The sequence below is a fragment of the Canis lupus genome, chromosome 5 (assembly GCF_011100685.1).
Source record: "Canis lupus familiaris isolate Mischka breed German Shepherd chromosome 5, alternate assembly UU_Cfam_GSD_1.0, whole genome shotgun sequence".
NCBI classification, from domain to species: domain Eukaryota; kingdom Metazoa; phylum Chordata; class Mammalia; order Carnivora; family Canidae; genus Canis; species Canis lupus.
This window is the reverse complement of record NC_049226.1, coordinates 50,455,022-50,474,271: the sequence shown is the minus strand read 5'-3', so window position 1 is coordinate 50,474,271 and position 19,250 is coordinate 50,455,022. Positions and strand designations below refer to the sequence as shown.

General features: G+C 40.4%; 1 protein-coding gene across 23 annotated transcripts in view; it reads left to right on the top strand.

Annotated features, from left to right (window-relative positions):
* FGGY (FGGY carbohydrate kinase domain containing) overlaps positions 1-5,529 on the top strand; it is a 414,792-nt gene extending 409,263 nt beyond the window's left edge. For all 23 annotated transcript variants that reach the window (XM_038537374.1, XM_038537384.1, XM_038537385.1 and 20 more), the window contains 2 exons: positions 377-438; positions 5,298-5,529. In XM_038537374.1, coding sequence (XP_038393302.1) covers positions 377-438; positions 5,298-5,379 — 144 coding nt within the window. In that variant the 3' untranslated portion in view covers positions 5,380-5,529. The remainder of the gene's footprint in view (positions 1-376; positions 439-5,297) is intronic.
* The last annotated feature ends 13,721 nt before the right edge of the window (positions 5,530-19,250 follow it).

Sequence of the window (19,250 nt, the reverse complement as noted above, 5' to 3'; positions counted from 1 at the left end):
AACTTTTAATGTTCATTAATGTTTATTCTTACTACCAATGATAATATGTTGAAAAAAAAAAAAAAAACGGACTAACTGAATATCTTAAGGAGAGTAAATTCTAATTAGAATGTTCTTGGGCAGCCCCAGTGGTTTAGCGGTTTAGCGCTGCCTCCAGCCCAGGGCATGATCCTGGAGACCCGGGATTGAGTCCCACATCAGGCTCCCTGCCTGGAGCCTGCTTCTCCCTCTGCCTGTCTCTTTCTCTCTCTTTCTCTCTCTCTCCAATAAATAAATAAAATCTTAAAAAAAATAGAATGTTCTTGCTTGTGACAAACCTCACCTTGAGTTCAGCTTTCCAACTCAGCTCTTTGTGTTCTGTTTTCCTTTTTGACAGGAGGCAATGGCAAGAATGAGCAAAGTTGGGAAGGTTGTGTTTCCCAGACTTGAGGATAAAAGGTAAGTTTATATTTTTTATATGCACGATGCTGAGGAATGAGGACATTCAAAGACATGTAACTGGAGAGCTAGAATAAGCCTTGGGGGCCAGTAATCCAGTTCTTTCCTTTAATAGGTGATACGAGTCCCAGAGAGGTGAAGTCACTTTGTTACCTAAAGTCATGAAATAGCTAGGGCCAGACTTCGGGGTCAAATACAGATTTCTGAACCCTCAGATCAGGGTTCTTTTCCCTAGGTCATTAGCAGCAAATTTGGTCTTCGGTTCCGAAATGGGTATCTCTTATATATTCCATCAAAGGGCACAGTAGCATCTGTCTGTCCATCTGTCCTTTATATCACTTGACATTGGGGACTATAACATGACCTTGATCAGTATTTTAATCCCAATTCACAAAAACTAGTTTATTGAGCTGCTGTATTCAAGGCATTATCCTAATTTGCCTATATGCAAGGTTTCCAAGGGAATGAGACATAATCTTATGTATGCACATAGATCATTTCAAAATGAAAGGGTAAGTTCTACAATAGAAGTACTACCAGGTAAGAAAGTAGCCTTTAAGAAAGAAAGGAATGTGACCATGTAGAGGTGAGAGAAAACTTTTGAGAAGAGATAAAATCTACCCTTACTTTAATGCTTAAAGGAAATGGGGAGAACATTCTCAATAGAGGGACTAACATATGCAAAGTTATAAAAGTGGGAATGGCATGCCATGTTCAGATAACTTATAAACAACTCAGAATTCTGAAATACAAAGTATGGGTTGGGGACTGGCAAGAGGTAAAATACAAAGGAGGGAAGGTGGAGGGGGTCATCTTATAAGGAACTTTGAGGCCATGCTGGAGACCTCAGACCTCATCCTGTGGGCAGGTTGGGGATAGTGAACTTTAGGCAGTGGCAAGACCTGGCCAGATGTAGATTATAGAAAGATCCCTCTCGGAGGTTGGATTAGAAGGCCCACAGGTAAAAGCAGAGAGGCCACACAGAAGGCTTTTTCAATAATCTAGTGATTGATGAAAACAACCTCTATTAAGCCATTGGTGATGACTATAAAAATGGAAGGATAGGGGTGCCTGGTTGGCTTGGTCTAAAGAATATGTGACTCTTGATCTTGGGGTCATAAGTTTGAGCCCTACATGGGGCATAGAGATTACTTAAAAAATAAAATCTTCATAAAAAGTAAAATAAAAATGGAAGACAGTTGTGCAAGTGACTTTACAATTATATTTAATGTTAAGTACAAAAATAAATTCCACCTCTTGTAACAGGCAAAGGTGTTGATCCCACCAAAGCATGGTCGGTCTTTAACGGAATTGAAAATGCCCATGGAAAAGCAACCCAATTTCTTTTCCTTTTCTTAAAGAAGGTCTCCAAATGCAGTTGGATTGTTAACCCCCTGAATATAAAACCCTCTCTGAGAAATACTGAGGTCAGAGAGGCAGGCCATGACATCGGGGGAGCTCAACTCAGGAGCATGGAGAAGTTGTATTTCCCAATGGCCTTGGGAGTCTCCGCTAGCAGCTTCCTTCTTTTGTAGAAACAGATTATTCTTCTCCATCTCTCTGCTGACCCTCCCAAGACATTTGAGGGAAGTCTATTTTTAAGTTCGTTCAGCAAATCCACATGTTCTTTTGAAAAGAATCTTTAGCTTCTTAGTCAGCTGGGAGCACGCCTCTGGAGGCAGCACACATGGTGCTCTGGCACCATCTACAGGTGGCCCCAAGGCTTACAAGTAGAAAGATGGCATTTCCTTCTAAATGACTCCCTTCGTCTCATTACCTCAAATCGCATTATTATCTCTATGAGACATTTACTTAGGTCTGTGCTACACAGAAACCACTGACTGAGTGTGGGGAGAATTTGGAAGAGAGAGGATTCAGCTTATTTTAAAATTCAGGATCACAGAGAACACAATCTAGTGACCGTGGTTCAATATGCTTTTTAGAAGATCCCAAATCTCATCTTCATGCCTAGACTGAATTTATCTGTGCACTCAGAATAGTCACTTAAAAGTGCTGTGGAAAAAACTTGTGCTTTGAAAGGTACTATCAACCATAAAAAGGCAATTTTCAGAATTAGAGAAAATATTTGTATATCATATATTTAATAAAGGATTAATACATAGGATATACAGAGTCCTCCTAAGACCAAATAACAACAACCGAAACAACCCAAATCAAAAGTGGACAGAGATCTTGAATAGATATTTTTCTAAAGATTATGTTCAAATGGCCCATAAGCACATGCAAAGATGCTCAACATCACTAATCATTAGGGAAATGAATGTCAAAAACTATAAGATACCACCTCACACACCTTAGGATGATTACAATCAAAAACCAGAAAATAACAAGGGTCAACAAGGATGTGGAGAAATTAGATCTCTTGTCCACTATGGGTAGGAATGTGAAATGATACCACCACTGTGGTGGTTCCTCAAATGTTAAAAATAGCATTACCGTATGATCCAGAAATTTCACTTCTGTGTATGTACCCAAAAGAACCGAAATCAGGATCTCAAGGAGATATTTATACACACATGATCATGGCAGCATTATTCACAGTAGCTAAAACATGGAAACAACCCAAGTGGTCATTGCAGGTGGATGGATAAAGAAAAAGTGGTATATCTGCACTATTCAGCCTTAAAAAGGAAGGATTTTCTGACACATGCCTCATCATGGACAAACCTTGAGAACATCATGCTAAGTGAAAAAAAGCCAGTCACAAAGGGCCAAATATTATATGATTCCACTCATGTGAGGTACCTAGAGTCAAGTTCATAGAGGGAGAGAGAAAGTAGAGCGGTGGTTGTCAGGGGCTGCAAGAAGGAGGAGAATGAGGAGTTACTGTTTAATAGGTACAGAGGTTTAGTTTTGCAAGATGAAGAGAGTTCTGCTGATGGAAGGTGATGATGTTGCATAACAGTGTGACTGTACTTAATGCACTGCAGTGTACACTTAAAATGGCTAAATTTCATGTTATGTGTATTTTACAAGAAAACAATTTTTGAAAAAAGAAAAAAAGCACAGGGGAACAATGTGCCTTGAACCTCAGCTTTCTATGTGTAAAAAAAAGAAAAATACAGTCTATCCATCTTTTGGTGTTCCACGATCATGGAAGGATATAAAAAAAACATCAATCTCTATTTATGAGCACATTGCAGCTCACACAGTATTTCATGTCTAAAATTCAGTTACTTTATGGTGTAGGTATGGTTATCATCCTTCTTAAAGCAGGGAAACTGAGACTTACACCATTTAAAGTAGTTGCCCAGACTTCTCTGCCTACAAAGCCAATGCTTCTTCCACTGTACAAGGAATAAGACCAGTGAACAAAGTTGCTGCAAAATTGTCAGGATTAAAATGGGAAATCTTCAATGTATGAGAAGGTTATTGACCCAAGCTCCCTTCGAGCCATTTTGAGATTCCAGAGTCAGGAAATCCATCCCATATAACTAAGAAATATTTAATGTTAAACTGTCAGAGGATATCATTAGAAGGAGAAAATTTCTGTCCCCTAAATCATTCTATGATTAATAACTTTCAATGCCCATAGAACTGATTTTGGTGGAAACAACTTATCACAAGATTGATGATAATGTTGGAGTATTAATTTTTTTTTAAAAAGTAGTGATCATAACTAGCACAGATAACACTTACTAAGATCCAGGCACTGTTTGAAGTGCTTTTCATGCATTACCTCATTTAATTCATATAAGAACTCTATTGAGATAGATCCTATAATCATTCTCATTTTCAGATAAGGAAATTTAGACACAGATAGATTACGTAACATACCCAGTGTCACACAGCTAGTATTGGCCAAAATGAGATTCAAATCCAGGCCTCAGAGTTCACCTCTTAACTCTGTATTTGGCCCCATTACAGCTCATAAGTCTCCTGGGGAGGACCCATATTAATCTGTTTAGCTCTGCATGTTACAAGAAGTCCCTACATATACGCAGGGTTGCTTTTGCAATCTCTTTCTTCAGATTCACAAGCTTGCACCAAAAATCCTTCCTAAAGACTTCTTTCCAGAACATTCCGGAATCTACTGAGACATGCTAAATTGGCCTCATCAACCCCTCACCCCATGTCAGCTCCTCCCAACCAAGAGGAGTAAGGACAAAGTTGCAAGTGTTCATGTATGATTTGTCATAGCTGCTATTATCCCTTTCAAAATCAGGCTGCTCTGCCCTCTTCTCCTGGTCAACACCACATTCAAACAGGTCCAGGGATAACAGGTCTACCAAGACCCAGACAAAGAGTAGAAGGAGGGCAAAGTCCACCCTGGGATGCCTGGACAGCAGGGCACCTCTAGAGGGAAGATATTAGTGACATTTTCACGGGGTTGCACTTCCAGGTAAAACAGTCTGCAAAGGAAACGTAGGTGTGGAGTCCACAAAGGGTAATGAAAATCTTTGGTCTCATCCCTGGTCAGACTGTGGTTTCTAAACCAGTCATCAGACCTGGGGCTAGTCATATCTGAAATATTTATTGAAGCTGTGGATGAGCGAGGACCTGTGTTGAGCCTCAGCCTCTTAGTGTGTTACAGCTGAGGCGGTGAAGTCAGACCTCGGTTTGCATCCCAGCCTTGCCCGTGTGGAGCTAGACTACTTTAGATGTGCCTCTCTGAGCAAATGTCTTTGCTTCGACAATGAGGATAATAACACCCCCGTGTAGGTTGCAGATATAACTATGAATCATGCTGATCCATTGCTCAGGATGCTATAAGCATTCAGAAAATGAGAGATGTCTGCCCAACCATAAGAGATACATTCCTGTTCTTCTAAATCTAAGGGGAAGCTGCATAACGGTTTTGTCTGAGATCATTCAACATATTCATTTTTCTCCCGCAGATACTATGACAAGAAATATCAAGTATTCCTGAAGCTGGTTGAACACCAGAAGGAATATGCAGCGATCATGAAAGGAGACTGAAGAGAGTTTGCAGGTGCCAGTGCCAGAAGGTTCTGCGTCACTGCATTAGGGACCTCTGTCTTCTCCTCTTGTATTCGAGACCCTTTAAGTATCACTTTATCTTTCCTGTATCATCTTTTAATAAAGACAGCTGAGATGTGTGCAACCAGAGCTGGAGTCTTCCATTTCAAAATACCACTGGTATGTAGTTTCTGCAGACACCACCATAAAGACAGACATTTTGCATAGTGTCACCGGGTCTCCTATGGCAGTAGACCTTGGGGCATATTCAGTCCAGGCAAAGCTCGTACTTGTTAACTACGGCTGTGTCAGCCATTGAATGAAAGATGTGCACTGCTGTAGGTAGGACATCTAGTGCTTATTTTATAGGTGGCCAAAAGCTTATTATTAACTTCTTATTTAGATGTAATTTCAAACTTAGAGAAAAGTTACAAGAATAGGAATTATACCAGAAACACCCATACAACTTTTACCTTTTTACCCTTTAATGTTTGATTTTTTGTTTGTACGTTCTCTCCACACACATATACTTGTATACACATAAGTGAATTTTTGAGTCGTTTGAGAATGAATTCCCATAGACTTAACTTGTATAGAGCACTTTGGTTTAATTTTCTATTTGTATTCTAATTTTGTTAAAAACTCAAAGTCCTTCATGGTATTTTCCCCCCTCCTGTACAGGATCCAGTCTAGAATCAGATATTGTATTTAATGACAGGATCCTCATCTTGCAGTCAAAATAGGTACAAATAGGAACCATGAGTGGATCCAGGAGGGAATTTTGACAAGCCACAGGATGCATGCATGGTCTTAAAATGTCCCCTGATAGATTGTTTCGTAGTTACCAGGGGAGAAACAATGTTAACTATACAGGGAAGAAATGGGACAGCATCTGGATTGGGTGGTCAAAATGAACTTCAGATGGGTAGATGGACATCACATGCCTCTAGATGTGATACCCTGAGGTCACAACATCAGTCTGGCCGCGAATGCATAGCCTGAATCTAATCATAAAAAACATCAGACAAACCCAAAATAGGCAGCATTCTATTAGACTATATTCTTCAAAAATATCTTTCATAAAGACAAAGGCTATGGAAAGTTTCCAGATTAAAGGAAACTAAAGAAACATAATGGCTAAAGCTTTTGATGTAGACAAGTATTTGAAGAAAAAAAAAATGATGGTTCTTTTGTTGATACCATAACACATGCATGAAACACACACAGACATACACATATGCACATACACACCCTCACACACACTTTCAGACCCAAGAGTAACCAGCAATGTTGATTCTAGAGCCGTTGTAAGTCAGATGAGTTTGGACAGAGGACGTACAGACTTCAGCAGAGAGGGGAAAAAAGCCACTAAAAATCAGTCAACAAACATCTTGAAGTACTTCTGTACCAGGTATTGTGCAAAGCACCGGAGCATGGGGATAAATAAAGCATGGCCCAGAGCTCCTCATGTAATGCGAGTGAGAGAGACAGAGACAAGTGAACCCATCAGAGTACATCATAAGAGATGCTCCAATAAGAGAGAAGGCCCCTGCTGCCGTGGGGCCCATCCAACACCCAGAAAAGGGGGAAGCAGCAGAGGGTTGACAGGTGGAATGGAAAGCAGCATGAGGGAAGGGCTTTGAGCCCTGGCTCTGGACTCAAGGCCTGGCTTTCCCTCTTACTAGCTGTGTGACTTGAGAACGATCTTTAACTTTCCTAAGATTCAGCTTCCTCGTTTTTAAAATGAAGATATGAATAGTACCTACTTTACAGGAGGCCAGTGAGGATTAAATGAGATGATGTACATAAAGCACTCAGCTCACCTGCCTGGGCCACGCCTATCTTTGGCAGGGCCTAGGATCTAGAAGACGCTCAGAATAGCAACAACGAAAATTACTGAGTAGGACCACCCAGCCAGTGGCAGAGGCCAGCTCTACCAGGGCATTCCGTGGTATCCCACGGAATTTGACATCTTGGACACGGCCCAGGTTGGAGGTGGGTTTGGGCATCCAAACCAGCAGTGGGAGAAAGCCCAGCTCATTCAGCTAGACCCCAGCCAGCACTTGGGCTGGAGGGGAGAAGGATTGGGGAGTCAGACTCCGTACCTCAGAGGAAGAGTCGGGGTACAGCAGGACCCAGGCAAGGTGTCAGGACCTGGGCCAGACAGGCTTAAACTGCTAAAGCTGATTGGCCCTGACTCAGAAACTAGGACAGGCCTGGGCCTGCTCTGGCAAAGCAGAAATGAATACAGGAGCTGTGTATGGTAGGAACGCAGAGGTGGGAGAATGAAGACTTACTAGGTCTTTTCCTCTCTGTTCTCTGCAGTCCTTACTACAGCGCTGAGAGGCAGGCAGCACTAACCTCATGTCCCAGTTGAGAAAACGAGGCTCAGCAGGGCCTGGTCCCTGGAACACCCTACCCCCACCAGTAGAGATAATATTCAAATTCAGATTCGTCCGGATGCAGAGTTTCAGGGGTCACCCCCTTGCAACAGCAGGAGAGGAACTCTGCCCTGGCACCCACTCTTTCGTTATAGTGCTCATGCTGTGGGTGACCCACGCTTTAAGGGTGACCCAAACCTGACCTTGGGTTCCCCCTGCTTTGTAGAAAGAGGAAAACATATACAGAGGAGGCAAGGATTGTGGGAACTACCTAGGAATCCTCTGGCATCTCAGCAGTGAAAGTTCCTGGGCAAGACTCTTAATCCCTGGGTCCCAGGGCCCCCATCCATCAACGGGATAATCCTGCTAACTACCTTTGAGGGTTAGTGGTGAGGAATCCGTGAAAAACCTACGTGTAAAGTCCCCAGCACAGTGGCTTGTGGATAATAAGCACTCCACAAATACCACCTCTATGGTGTTCTCTTTGGGCCATTTGGCCAGAGGGTTAATTCTTAAGAAAATAATTCTGGTCCCTACTATAAACGCAGAGTGTTAGGAAAATTTAAGTATCTGTGTGGATTCCTATAACCATGTGTAGCTGGAGAACAAAAATTTTAATGACTCCCAACACTCACCTACTTGCACCGGGAAAGGGGGCTTTACTTAATGCACACGTGTAAAGGATAAGTGTATTTTGCTTTTATGAATAGGAATTACAATGTAGCCAGAGTGGTTTGTGGGATTTTTGTTTTGTTTTGTTGCCTACTGAAAGCTTTTCTTTCAAGTTGGAGCCAGCCTTGCTTAGCGAATCATTTTGCCAAGGAACACATTGTATAGGTTTTTAGTTTTGACCAAAAATACTCACCATATGTGAAGAACATAAATGTGGCTTTCCAAAAAGCCTAAGAGAACAAATGTGGGGAAAGGGAAGTGGGGAATAAAAGACAAGAATGGCAGAATGGTGTGACATGTTGCAGAGCTGCGGAAACCCATAGACCTGACGCCAGGGTTCCTGGGGTCCAAGTGAGGCATCCAGAAGGGATGCCTTCTCTCCAGGAGACCCAGACTGGGCGTTGGATTTTATATTCATTCAGAGCACGATCGATGCTGTTGCCAGATGCATTGGGCAGTAGAGGAATAGCGGGGTTTAAGCTCCAAAGGGAGCAGTAAAAACATGGTAGGACATCCTAGAAACTCCCAGCTGTGAGGAGGTACCAAATCCGCAGGTGACGGTAAGAAGCTGAAATGTTAACCTGATCCACGCTTTCTCACAGGCCTGAGGATAATCCAGTTATTTGGGTTTATTTGTCCCACCTGCCACTGGCCTGGGAGCTCTTGTATGGGTGCCAACTCTCTTAGGGTCTATGTCTTCTGAACCTAAACGGTTCCCAGAACATCTGGGTGCTTGATGAATGAATCAATACACAAACACGAGATATTTTTCTGCACAAAGAAAACTCGTAGAACTAAAAATATCTCACAAGTACCTCACTTTGGGGCCAATCTATGATACATATTAACGTGCCTTAATTTAGGCAACGTCAAAAACTGGAAAGTGTACTGTGGTCTATGAAGGGTTAAGAAAATCATGCCTTATACCTAACACACTGCTTTTAGTTTTTTTATTGCACACGCATACGGATAACCACACACCTTCGTTTGGGACCATAGCTCAAGCCCTCAGAAACCTTTTGCAAATCTTCAGTTGTTACAGAGCATTTCCTGTATGGTCCCACAGGGGAAGCCAATTGCGTCCTCGTTTAGAAATACCCATTGTTCAGTGGGGCCACAGTACACATGCTTTCCAAATTCAAGGGCATAGTTACAAATAATTACCATCAAAGGATTTAAAATGAAGGACATTGTCACTAAACAAGAAACTAATGACTGCGTGGAGCTGTGTAATGTAATTATACTTAAGATGGGCCTTCTGATGAATCACAGAGGAATCTTTGTGCTGCCTTGTGTCTCCATAAATGCACTTAACTGCTACTGACAGTAATAGGAGGGAGTCAAATAGAAAAGGCTTTTTTTTCCCCCTTTTCCAGTTTCTAGAGGAAGAACTTAAAAGAAAAAGTCCTTTTTTAAAAAAGATTTTATTTATTTATTCATGAGAGACAGAGAGAGAGGCAGAGACATAGGCAGAGGGAGAAGCAGGCTCCACGCAGGGAGCCCGACACGGGACTGGATCCTGGGACTTTGGGATCATGCCCTGAGCCAAAGGCAGATGCTCAACCACTGAGCCACCCAGGCGTCCCGAAAAACTACATTTTTAAAAAGGATGTTTTACCAGGTATGTCTGAATATTTGACAATTGAATAAAGTCATTAAACATAAGTAACTTAAAATAAAAACAAAGGCTACTTGCTAATAAATTCAGGTTTCTCTAATGCACCCTTAAATCTTATGCTCTATTTCCATTCTGCACAGAAAAATCACTTAAAATTGCATATTAAAATAAGGATTTCTTGGGACCTAAATTTTGTTTATTTAAGTAGTCATGCCCGAAGCCTTCATTAGAACTGTTTTCTTATTAAAAATCTGGGGTGAGCCTGGCTCCCTGCTGTACAACATTAACACATTTGAAGTGGAAAATCTTTGATATTTAGACAAAGACAGTCATGATGCCTTCCATATGAATATTTCCCTACTGTTTCCATATTGATTGTACATACATTACCTCAGCTCCTCGTAATAAATTGGTGAGGAAGGTCTGACAGAGTGCGATCCCATTTACAACTACAAGAACCATGGCCCCAAAAGTTTAAGTAACTGGCTTAAGATTGTGTAGCTGGAACACAGAGGCAGCATGACTCTACTAATTCTTCCTAAATAAATTCAATTAGCTTATTTGTGCAACAGAGGATGATTCATTAGTTTGCTAATTGCTCTCTCCTCCATAGTTCCCTTCTTTAGCAGATGTATAAATAGCTAGGAGGTCCCTTCTGATGCTCATTGGTTGATCAAAGTACTATGTTATTTCTCTTGGCAAGCAGAGTGGTAAATTGAGAAAGCCTTGAGCCATGGAGTCACCAAGTCCTTCTTCATATCACAGCTTCGCTACTTACTAATTGACATGGTATGTGAACTCATGCAGGCCAGTTAACCTATGAGTCTCTGTTTCTTATCCTATAAAGTAGGAGAAAAGAAAATCTGCCTCATGGCTGATGTAAGGAATAAATTGGATGATATTTCAAAGTGCTGGCACAGTGCCTGATATAAAATACAAGTACAACGAATACCAGTTTTTCTCCTCAACCAATCCATTTTTACATCATCAAATTTCTAGAAGCATTGCTTCAGGTCAAGTTGGACAACTTTTCTATGGGTGAATCTTCTGTGTTCTATCATCAACAACTAACCAATTGTTGAGCTTTTACAAAGTCAAGAGATCTGGAACAGTACCCATTGATGCACAAAGGGGTCAGCATTAGGTTCAAGAGAGAAGGGACATACACAGAAAGAGATATCACAGAAAACTTGAGCTAGGTGCCAATGAGCACTATAGCTGATAGGCACTATAGAGGTCCAAGGATGCCAAGGATGTAGGTGTGTCTGGAAAGGCTCATCCAGAAATGATGAAAGCTGAAACATGGCCAGCGCTGCCTTTCTGAGATCTATTAAGCTTCTACCTAAAGATTCAGCTCTGCTCCATCCCTGATGTAACCTGGGCTGAGACAGGCCACATACATCCAGTTGAGACCAGCCCCAACTCTTCCTGCCAGCGGGTTTGGAATTCATCTTTTTGTCATTAGCCTCTGGGCACCTGGAGCCTCACCAAATCATAGAATTCTCCCCTAAAATATAAATATGTATTTGTCAAATTCAGCATGACCCTTGAAATTGCGCAATTATCCTTTGCTAGTCACAAAGCAAGATAAATGTTGAGTCCTCTCACATGGTTCACTACATTCTTCCTAAGCCATTTGTCAAAGTCCATACCTCACATTACATTTCATTCCACCTGTAATCCTCCTGAGTTCAGGCCTTGTTTACTTATTCTTTTATTTCCGGCCTCACTACTTCCTTCAAATTTGACTTTTAAAACTCTCCCTGGCTTTCATTCAACCATAGGTTGGTTAAATTCTCCTTCCTGCTTCTTTGACTTAAAATCATCTCTCCCATCCCACCTGGCCCCAGAAAGTCCTGTTTCAAGTTAAACCGTATGGAAGGCTTATCTCTCTGCACTCAGCCAATAGAAAGCAAGGGTAAATGTATTAATGGCCCCTCTGCTTCCCTCTTAGGGCTAGAGTCCTGCCTTGAATTTTAGGCCATTTGGATAGAATCCTGATACCTTATCTAACACTTAGCAAATGCCAAATCCAGTTCCCTGTAATTCTCTAGCCACCAACCTGGGCCTTATTTTTGCCCAAACCTCCCAGAAAGAATCCAAAGTACTCAAGCATACTTTCTGACTAGAAACTTCTATTGCTTTACCAACCATTCTGATGTGAGTGATAGCAATTGACCGTGAGTGTTTTCTGTTTCCTGTTCCTGGCCCCCTTGTGGTTGAGTGGGATCTTGTAACCAGTTCTGTTTAATGAGCTGTGGGAAATGGTGGGTGTTATTCCTGGACCAAGTCTTTGATTGTCAGTGTGTGACTCCCCAGAGCATCCTTTTCTGTTACAGAGCAACTAGCACCGTTCCAGACGGGGAATCTCCCTCAGCCTGGGTTCCAGAGTGAAGATGACTCAACAGTGCCCAACCAGCCCACAATGAATATGTAGCTTGCGTGAGATACAAACTGTTGTTGTGGAAAACACTGAGATTTTACAATTGTTTCTTATTTCAGCATAATCTATCTCTACTGATATGCCCCATACTATTTGAGCCACACTGGCCCATATGAGGCGAGCTTTGCCATGATCAGAGTAATAAGCTCAGTCTTGCATGGGGAAAGACTTGTAGCTAAATTAATCCCTGTGGCCTGAGCCCTAAGAAATCCATCATGTGTCCTTTCCCCATGAGTATGTACTGAATGTGCAATCTCACAGGAAATCAGTATTTCTATGCCAGGATTTCCCAATAGTGGTTTATATTGTATTTATTTCCTTTATAAGAAGTATAGAGGCAAGCTATCATTAAGTTGACTTGCAGATTTAGCCATTCCATCAAAGGTCCAAGCTCTTTTATCCTTCTATTTCCCGAGCCTTTGACCTCAAGATTGTCACTTCCTGATTGCAACATGCCACAACCTTTACAGGCATCCTATTTTTCAGATAATAGCCTCTAAAGTATAATAAAACTTCTCTCTATGCCACCACTTTTTCTTTCTTTCTTTCTCTTTCTTCTTTCTTTCTTTCTTTCTTTCTTTCTTTCTTTCTTTCTTTCTTTCTTCTTTCTTTCTTTCTTCCTTCTCTTTCTTTTTCTTTCTTTCTTCCTTCCTTTCTTCCTTTCCTTCCCTTTCCTTCCCTTCCCTTCCCTTCCCTTCCCTTCCCTTCCCTTCCCTTCCCTTCCCTCCCCTTCCCTTTCCTTCCCTCCCCTTCCCTTTCCTTTCCTTTCTTTTCCTTTTTTTAAAATCAAGGAACAGCCTCTAAGCAAACTTCTCCTTAGGTCTCAGTGGCCAGATTGTGCATCACAGGCCTGCCACTAGGGACTGCCAAGGCTGGCTTAGAGACCTCATGATGCACTGGCACTCGGCATGATGCTATTCCAATGAAATCAGGTTCTGTTAGAAAAGGAGCACAGGAAAGCCAACATGTTTTACCAGAATAATGATAGGTTTTCCTCAGGAAAAAAAAAAAAGGAACCACGGTCAATTAAGTTTGGGAAACAGTGAGTTAAATAGGCTTTGTTATTACAGAATATCTTAGAATAGTTTTTTGATATGCTGTGTGCATTGTGAATCTCCAAGAGAGAGGTAAGTTGTGAAGCATATCCCAGACTTATTCCCTCAAACTTTTGTACAGAGCATCTCATTGTACTCATACAGAACCACCCCAGTAATTTGGACCCTAATTAACCAAGAGGTCATAATGTTTTGACCAGAGTTGTATGAATGTTTTCTTTCATGTTAACTGTGAATAGGCGTTTACTCAGCAAATTAATGACTAGTAAATGAAATTTGGTTGTTTTACCTAATTATAGAAACAAAATGCTATTCACTACTATATCAATTTACTATATTCACTGCTTTATCAAATAATGTCTCACAAATGAATGTTACCAATTATCAGTGTCTAGCTAGTCATTAAAAATAGGCTCAAAGAAGACCTCAGTTTGGAAATACACTGTAAGAAATCTTTCAGTTAAATTACCCTTTCAATTAAATCAAATTGTAGTTCCAGGAGCACCATAGGTCAAACCATTAGGATGGCAAGTGTAAAATACAAATACTATAATCCTGCATTTCTTTGTGATCTTTTTAAAGTTAGTATTTCCATTTATTCTAAAATTTAAGTCTTCCTCTTCTCTGTTATATATTCCAGATAGGAAACTCCCTAGCCACACATAGCAGGCTGAAGATACCTACTTCATCCCTCTTACCTCCCCTAAGCTACACATGCACACAGACATTACAGATCATCTTCACATAATGTTAAGCCTTTGGCAAAAAAGAGTAAAAAGTTCTTCACTTGAGACCAAGCAAATATCAAAAGCTAATAGACCTAACATTGGCTCTTTTGTGACACATGGAATTTTTAATACTAAATCCCATGAGTTGCATTAAAGATGTGCTGGTTAAATTCCAGCATTGTATAGAAATTTTAATATCATCCTTTGGACAATAGTGCTTGTAAGATTTTTAGTTTGTTACACTTTTATGATTTTAGAAACATTTTGGCATGTACTACAAGATAAAAACTTGTTACAATTACAAAAGATTTGAAGAAACCATAAAGAATTATATTCATAGCAAACACATGTTTATTTTTTGTGCAAATGTGCATTTTCCCTTTTGACATCTACATAGTAATTTAAAGTATTATTTCGGAAACATATGGCTTAACTGTTCTACACAGGTGTTATATAGTGCTGCGGAACATATTGTGCTTATAGATATTCAAGCATATGCTCCAATCCTACTCTTCTTACAACAAACACTTCATAGACTTCCTGCTATTTATGTCAGGAACATGCATTTGGCCTTGATATCACCTGTTCTTTTTAATACGGGGGCTTACCAGGAAACTTCTGGGAGCTTATAAAATCTACAGGAAATAAATACAATGTTGACTTTGTTATAAAGTGATTGAGTTGGTAAGGAAGTGGTCTAAAAAATCCTTTATGGCTGTAAATGTAGCATGAGATAACAATGTGTTCCCTTTTAAACCTTTCCTTATTATTTTACTCTCCCCACGACCCTTTTGCATTTGTATAAGGACTTAACTTGGTATTTTAAACATCATTGTCTCTCGGGCTATATTGTAATCACAACCTTTTCAAGAATATGACAGTCCATGTGCCAATAAGAATAACAAATAATGACAGTAGTTAATGTAGTATAAGTGCTATCAAAGACTATCAGGTCACATTAAAATAATACTAGAACCAACATGAAGGGTTTTTCACTGGTCAAAGAAGAATTTTTGCATCAAAAAAAGTAATGGCTATAATGGATTAATATACACATATCAAATATGTAAACATCCATGAGTGGTCCCTAAATATAGACATGCCTTAATTTATACGTACCCACTGGATAACTCTGCAGCATACTGTACACATAATTATATTTATACAAATATATTTGGCTAAATTCTTCCATCCTGGACCTGAATCTAGGGTGATACCCAACTATGATTATTGTTTTTAAGGAAATGGAGGTCCATATTTCTTACCAAAGAAGAATAGATAGTCTTCTCAAATTTGGAGAGCACAAAAGATCACAGGAATGTTATCTCTATTAGGGTTCTTCAGAGAAGCAGAGCCAATAGTATATGTAGATGTAAATTTAGATATATTCATATATACACACACATATACACATATATACATATATACACACACATATATATACATACATACATGTATATGTGTATATAAAGAAATGTATCGTAAAGAATTGGCTTGCATAACTATGAAGGCTGAGAAGTCCCACAATCTGCTTTCTGCAAGCTGGTAACTCAGGAAATCCGGTGGAATATTCTAGCCTAAGGCCCAGGAGAGGTGATGGTGTAAATCCCAGTGGGAGGGCAAAAGAAAATAATGTCCGAGCTCACTCAGTCCAGCAGAGATCAAATTCTCCCTCTACCTTTTTGTTCTATTTAGGCCTTCAGAAGATTGGATGATACCCACCCATATTAGAAGAGCAATCTGCCTGACTCAGTCTACAGATATAATCTCATCCAAAAACACCTTCACAGACACACCAGGGAATAATGTTTAATCAAATGTCTGGGCATCCTATGGCCCTGTTGACACATAAAATTAACCATCACATCATCCAAATTCAGATGCATGGTTCCTCGTACCTAGTGATCCTCAGTCCCAGCTGCATATTAGAATTACCTGCTGAACTTGGACTCGACCTCCAGAGACTTTTATTGAATTGCTCTGGGTTGTGACCTCTCGTTGTTATGTTTGAAAATGCCAAAGTAGTCTAAATGCAGCTGGCATTAAGAACCATTGCAATCTAACTATGGCTCTAACCTCGTGCTGTCTCTGAGAGGGGGCTCTGTCGAACAGGAATGAGAGAGAATATCCTTCAGGAAATAAACTTATTTTTTCCATCACCAACAATAACAAGTCACTAAATGCCAGACATACCAGATCAGACAATGTGATTTATTTAATCCCCTAAAAAAAACACTGTAAGGGACCTGCTATTATCTTTATTTTTACAGATGAATAAATTGAATCACAAAGAAGTTAAATAAATGACCAATGGTCACAGAGCCAGTAAATAGTGAAGTCAAGACTCAGACCAGGTCTGCATGAATGCAAAACCCATTCTTCACAAATCACACTTCAGATACATTTTCTTTCTGACTCTTAGCTAAAAATGATCTGCTGCCTAGGCTGAGCAGATAATAGCTCAGTGCTCAGTATCAGCCTGTGGTAAAGATTTTCATTATTCTTCATCAAATAGCCACCTCTGAGGAAGTGAATACCACCAGACCTATTTTTACAGGTGATGGAAGAAGACATATATGATTTGTGACTTATCTGGGAGTATAGCATAAGGCTACTGTTCTTTTGAATCATTGAATGGTAGCATTCTAAATATATGGTACCTAGTAAATAAAATAACTTATATATTTTAAGTGCAGTGACCAATATTTGATAGACATAAACTACTACTTTCAATAAAGAATCTAGAATTTCTATGTAGAAATTTCTTAGAGGACTTGATGTGGTAAAAAGGAGAACTTAGCAGGCTTGTCCTAAAACTATTTGTGCAGGGCCCTTTCCATAAGAACGAAAAAATGTCAACCATCCAGATCAAAGAATTGAGGGGGAAAGCTGGTGGAAGTTGTAGAGAAACTAATGCCTCTTCACCCTAAAAAAAAAAAAAAAAAAAAAAAAAAATCTACTCTCGCTGCAGCTATCCCTCAGATGGGCAGGGGATGTTTATATAACCATCAGATTGGGATTAAAAGGGATGAATTAGGTACGCTATAAGGTATAGTGTATCTTTATAATTAAATTTTTTCCTATTACTATCCTCCTTTAAAAGAGATCTCTTGGATTTCCCATGTACCTTCACCTCTTCCACTCTCAGCATCTAGGTTCTAGTTACACCTAATAGCTTCTAAACCAACTTTCTGCCTCTATCCCTCTTACTTTTCCTGAAGCCTGGGTATGGATGCCAGTCTCATTATCAGCTCTTTTGTCCTGCCTCTCATTTGGTTTTGTATTTTCAAAGGCAAAATAAAGTAAAAGGTCGACCATGGTGAGGTCTTAAATGGGGTTGTAGCAGTAGAGTCCTTCATCAAAATGGTGGATGTATGACGAGCTGGAAGCCAAATGTTAGAATTATGTCCTGGAAGAGATATTAAGATCAAGGGTAGGATAGCTGGCCAATACAAGGTCTTATTCCTTTTATTTTTTTAACTTCTTAAAAATTTTTTTCAAGTTCTTATTCCTGAGGGCTAAGTGAAGAATAGATGGGAGATTCAGAGGTCAAATGAGGAGGATGGAGAGCAAGGACTTAAGTGAAGAGTGGCCTAAATGAACACCAGAAACAAAATGATGGTGATAGCAGTATCTTTTTGTACGAAGACCCAATGAGAGTAAGCTAGATTTTACAGGGGTTGGGATGGTGGAGATACCCCTGCTCCGGCTCCAGTACTCTGGCATACTTCTGAGCAGGAGGGGCTCTTCAGCCGACATACCCCTGATGGACCTATCACTGAATTTGTCGTTGTGTCTGGGATTCTGAAATGTCCTCCTCCCTTCAGATTTGTTACTTCTGGGTGGGACTGCCCAGAAGGCAGTGGTGTATGAGTAATCCTAAACAGGCTCTCACTGGCACCTCCTTCCTCTAAACTTCACAATACTCCAAAGCGCAGGCAAGTTCACAGCGCAATGACTATATAATTGACACTTAGGAATATGACCTGTGTCTGCCTGTGGTAGTACTGGAAAACCTTCCCCAGAGTTCTGGTCAGTCTGGAAAACAGGGAGTTCCATCATACCTTTTGTTTCTGTCAGAGTCTAAACAGGAAATAGAAGCCACCTGAGCATTCTTAAGAGGGATTTCAAAACTGAGGATAAGTTACAAAGGTGATAGACAAACCGAGAGCCAAAAAGAAGACAGTGAGGTAATCCAGAGAATAATTACAGAAGGAAGCCACCAAGACCCTAGATTGGAGGGACAGAGGAAAAGGTGGTGTTACTGGTCTCTGGCCAGAAGCTAATGGAGGAGATGTTGCTGTTGCTGGAATTGCTGCTCAAGGAAGAGAAGGAAGGAGAGAAAAGCTCGGGCTTCTCCCTTTCTCCTACTTTCCAGTCTCCTACCAGTGTTTCCCATTGACCACATACAGCTGAAACCAACTGAACTGGGAGGCTGAGAAATGCACCATGCAAAGGTCAGACCCCTGTAAACACATGGCAAAGGGGGGGGGCAGTGGAGAACCTACCTGAAGACAATGTGCCCTAGAGAGGCTAATTGATCTTCTTTGTCAGCTTTCACTATCAATCAAAATACAGGCCCTCAGACATACTTCCATATCAACATTGCTCCTTGCTCTACCCGCCCCCCCCCCCCCCCAGTTTGTCTATATACTCCTGTCATCCCGATGCCAACCCGTCTACTGTGCTTCATGGAGCCCCCATTCCATTCATCCTACTCTGTCCCCTGAACTTCTTCTTCAGACTCTTTCTGACATTGATAGAATTGTGACTCAATCTTAGCCAAAACAAAAAAAAAAAAGAAAAAAAAAAAAAAAAAAAAAAAAAACCTTGTGCTATTCATTCTCTAATTCAATGGTGATATATTAAACAGGAGTTATGTCAATGATAACTTGCACCATTGTATGTCTTACATATATTAAAACCTCCAATTATCACAACCACCTTATATTCCTTTTTTAAATGAGAAAGCTA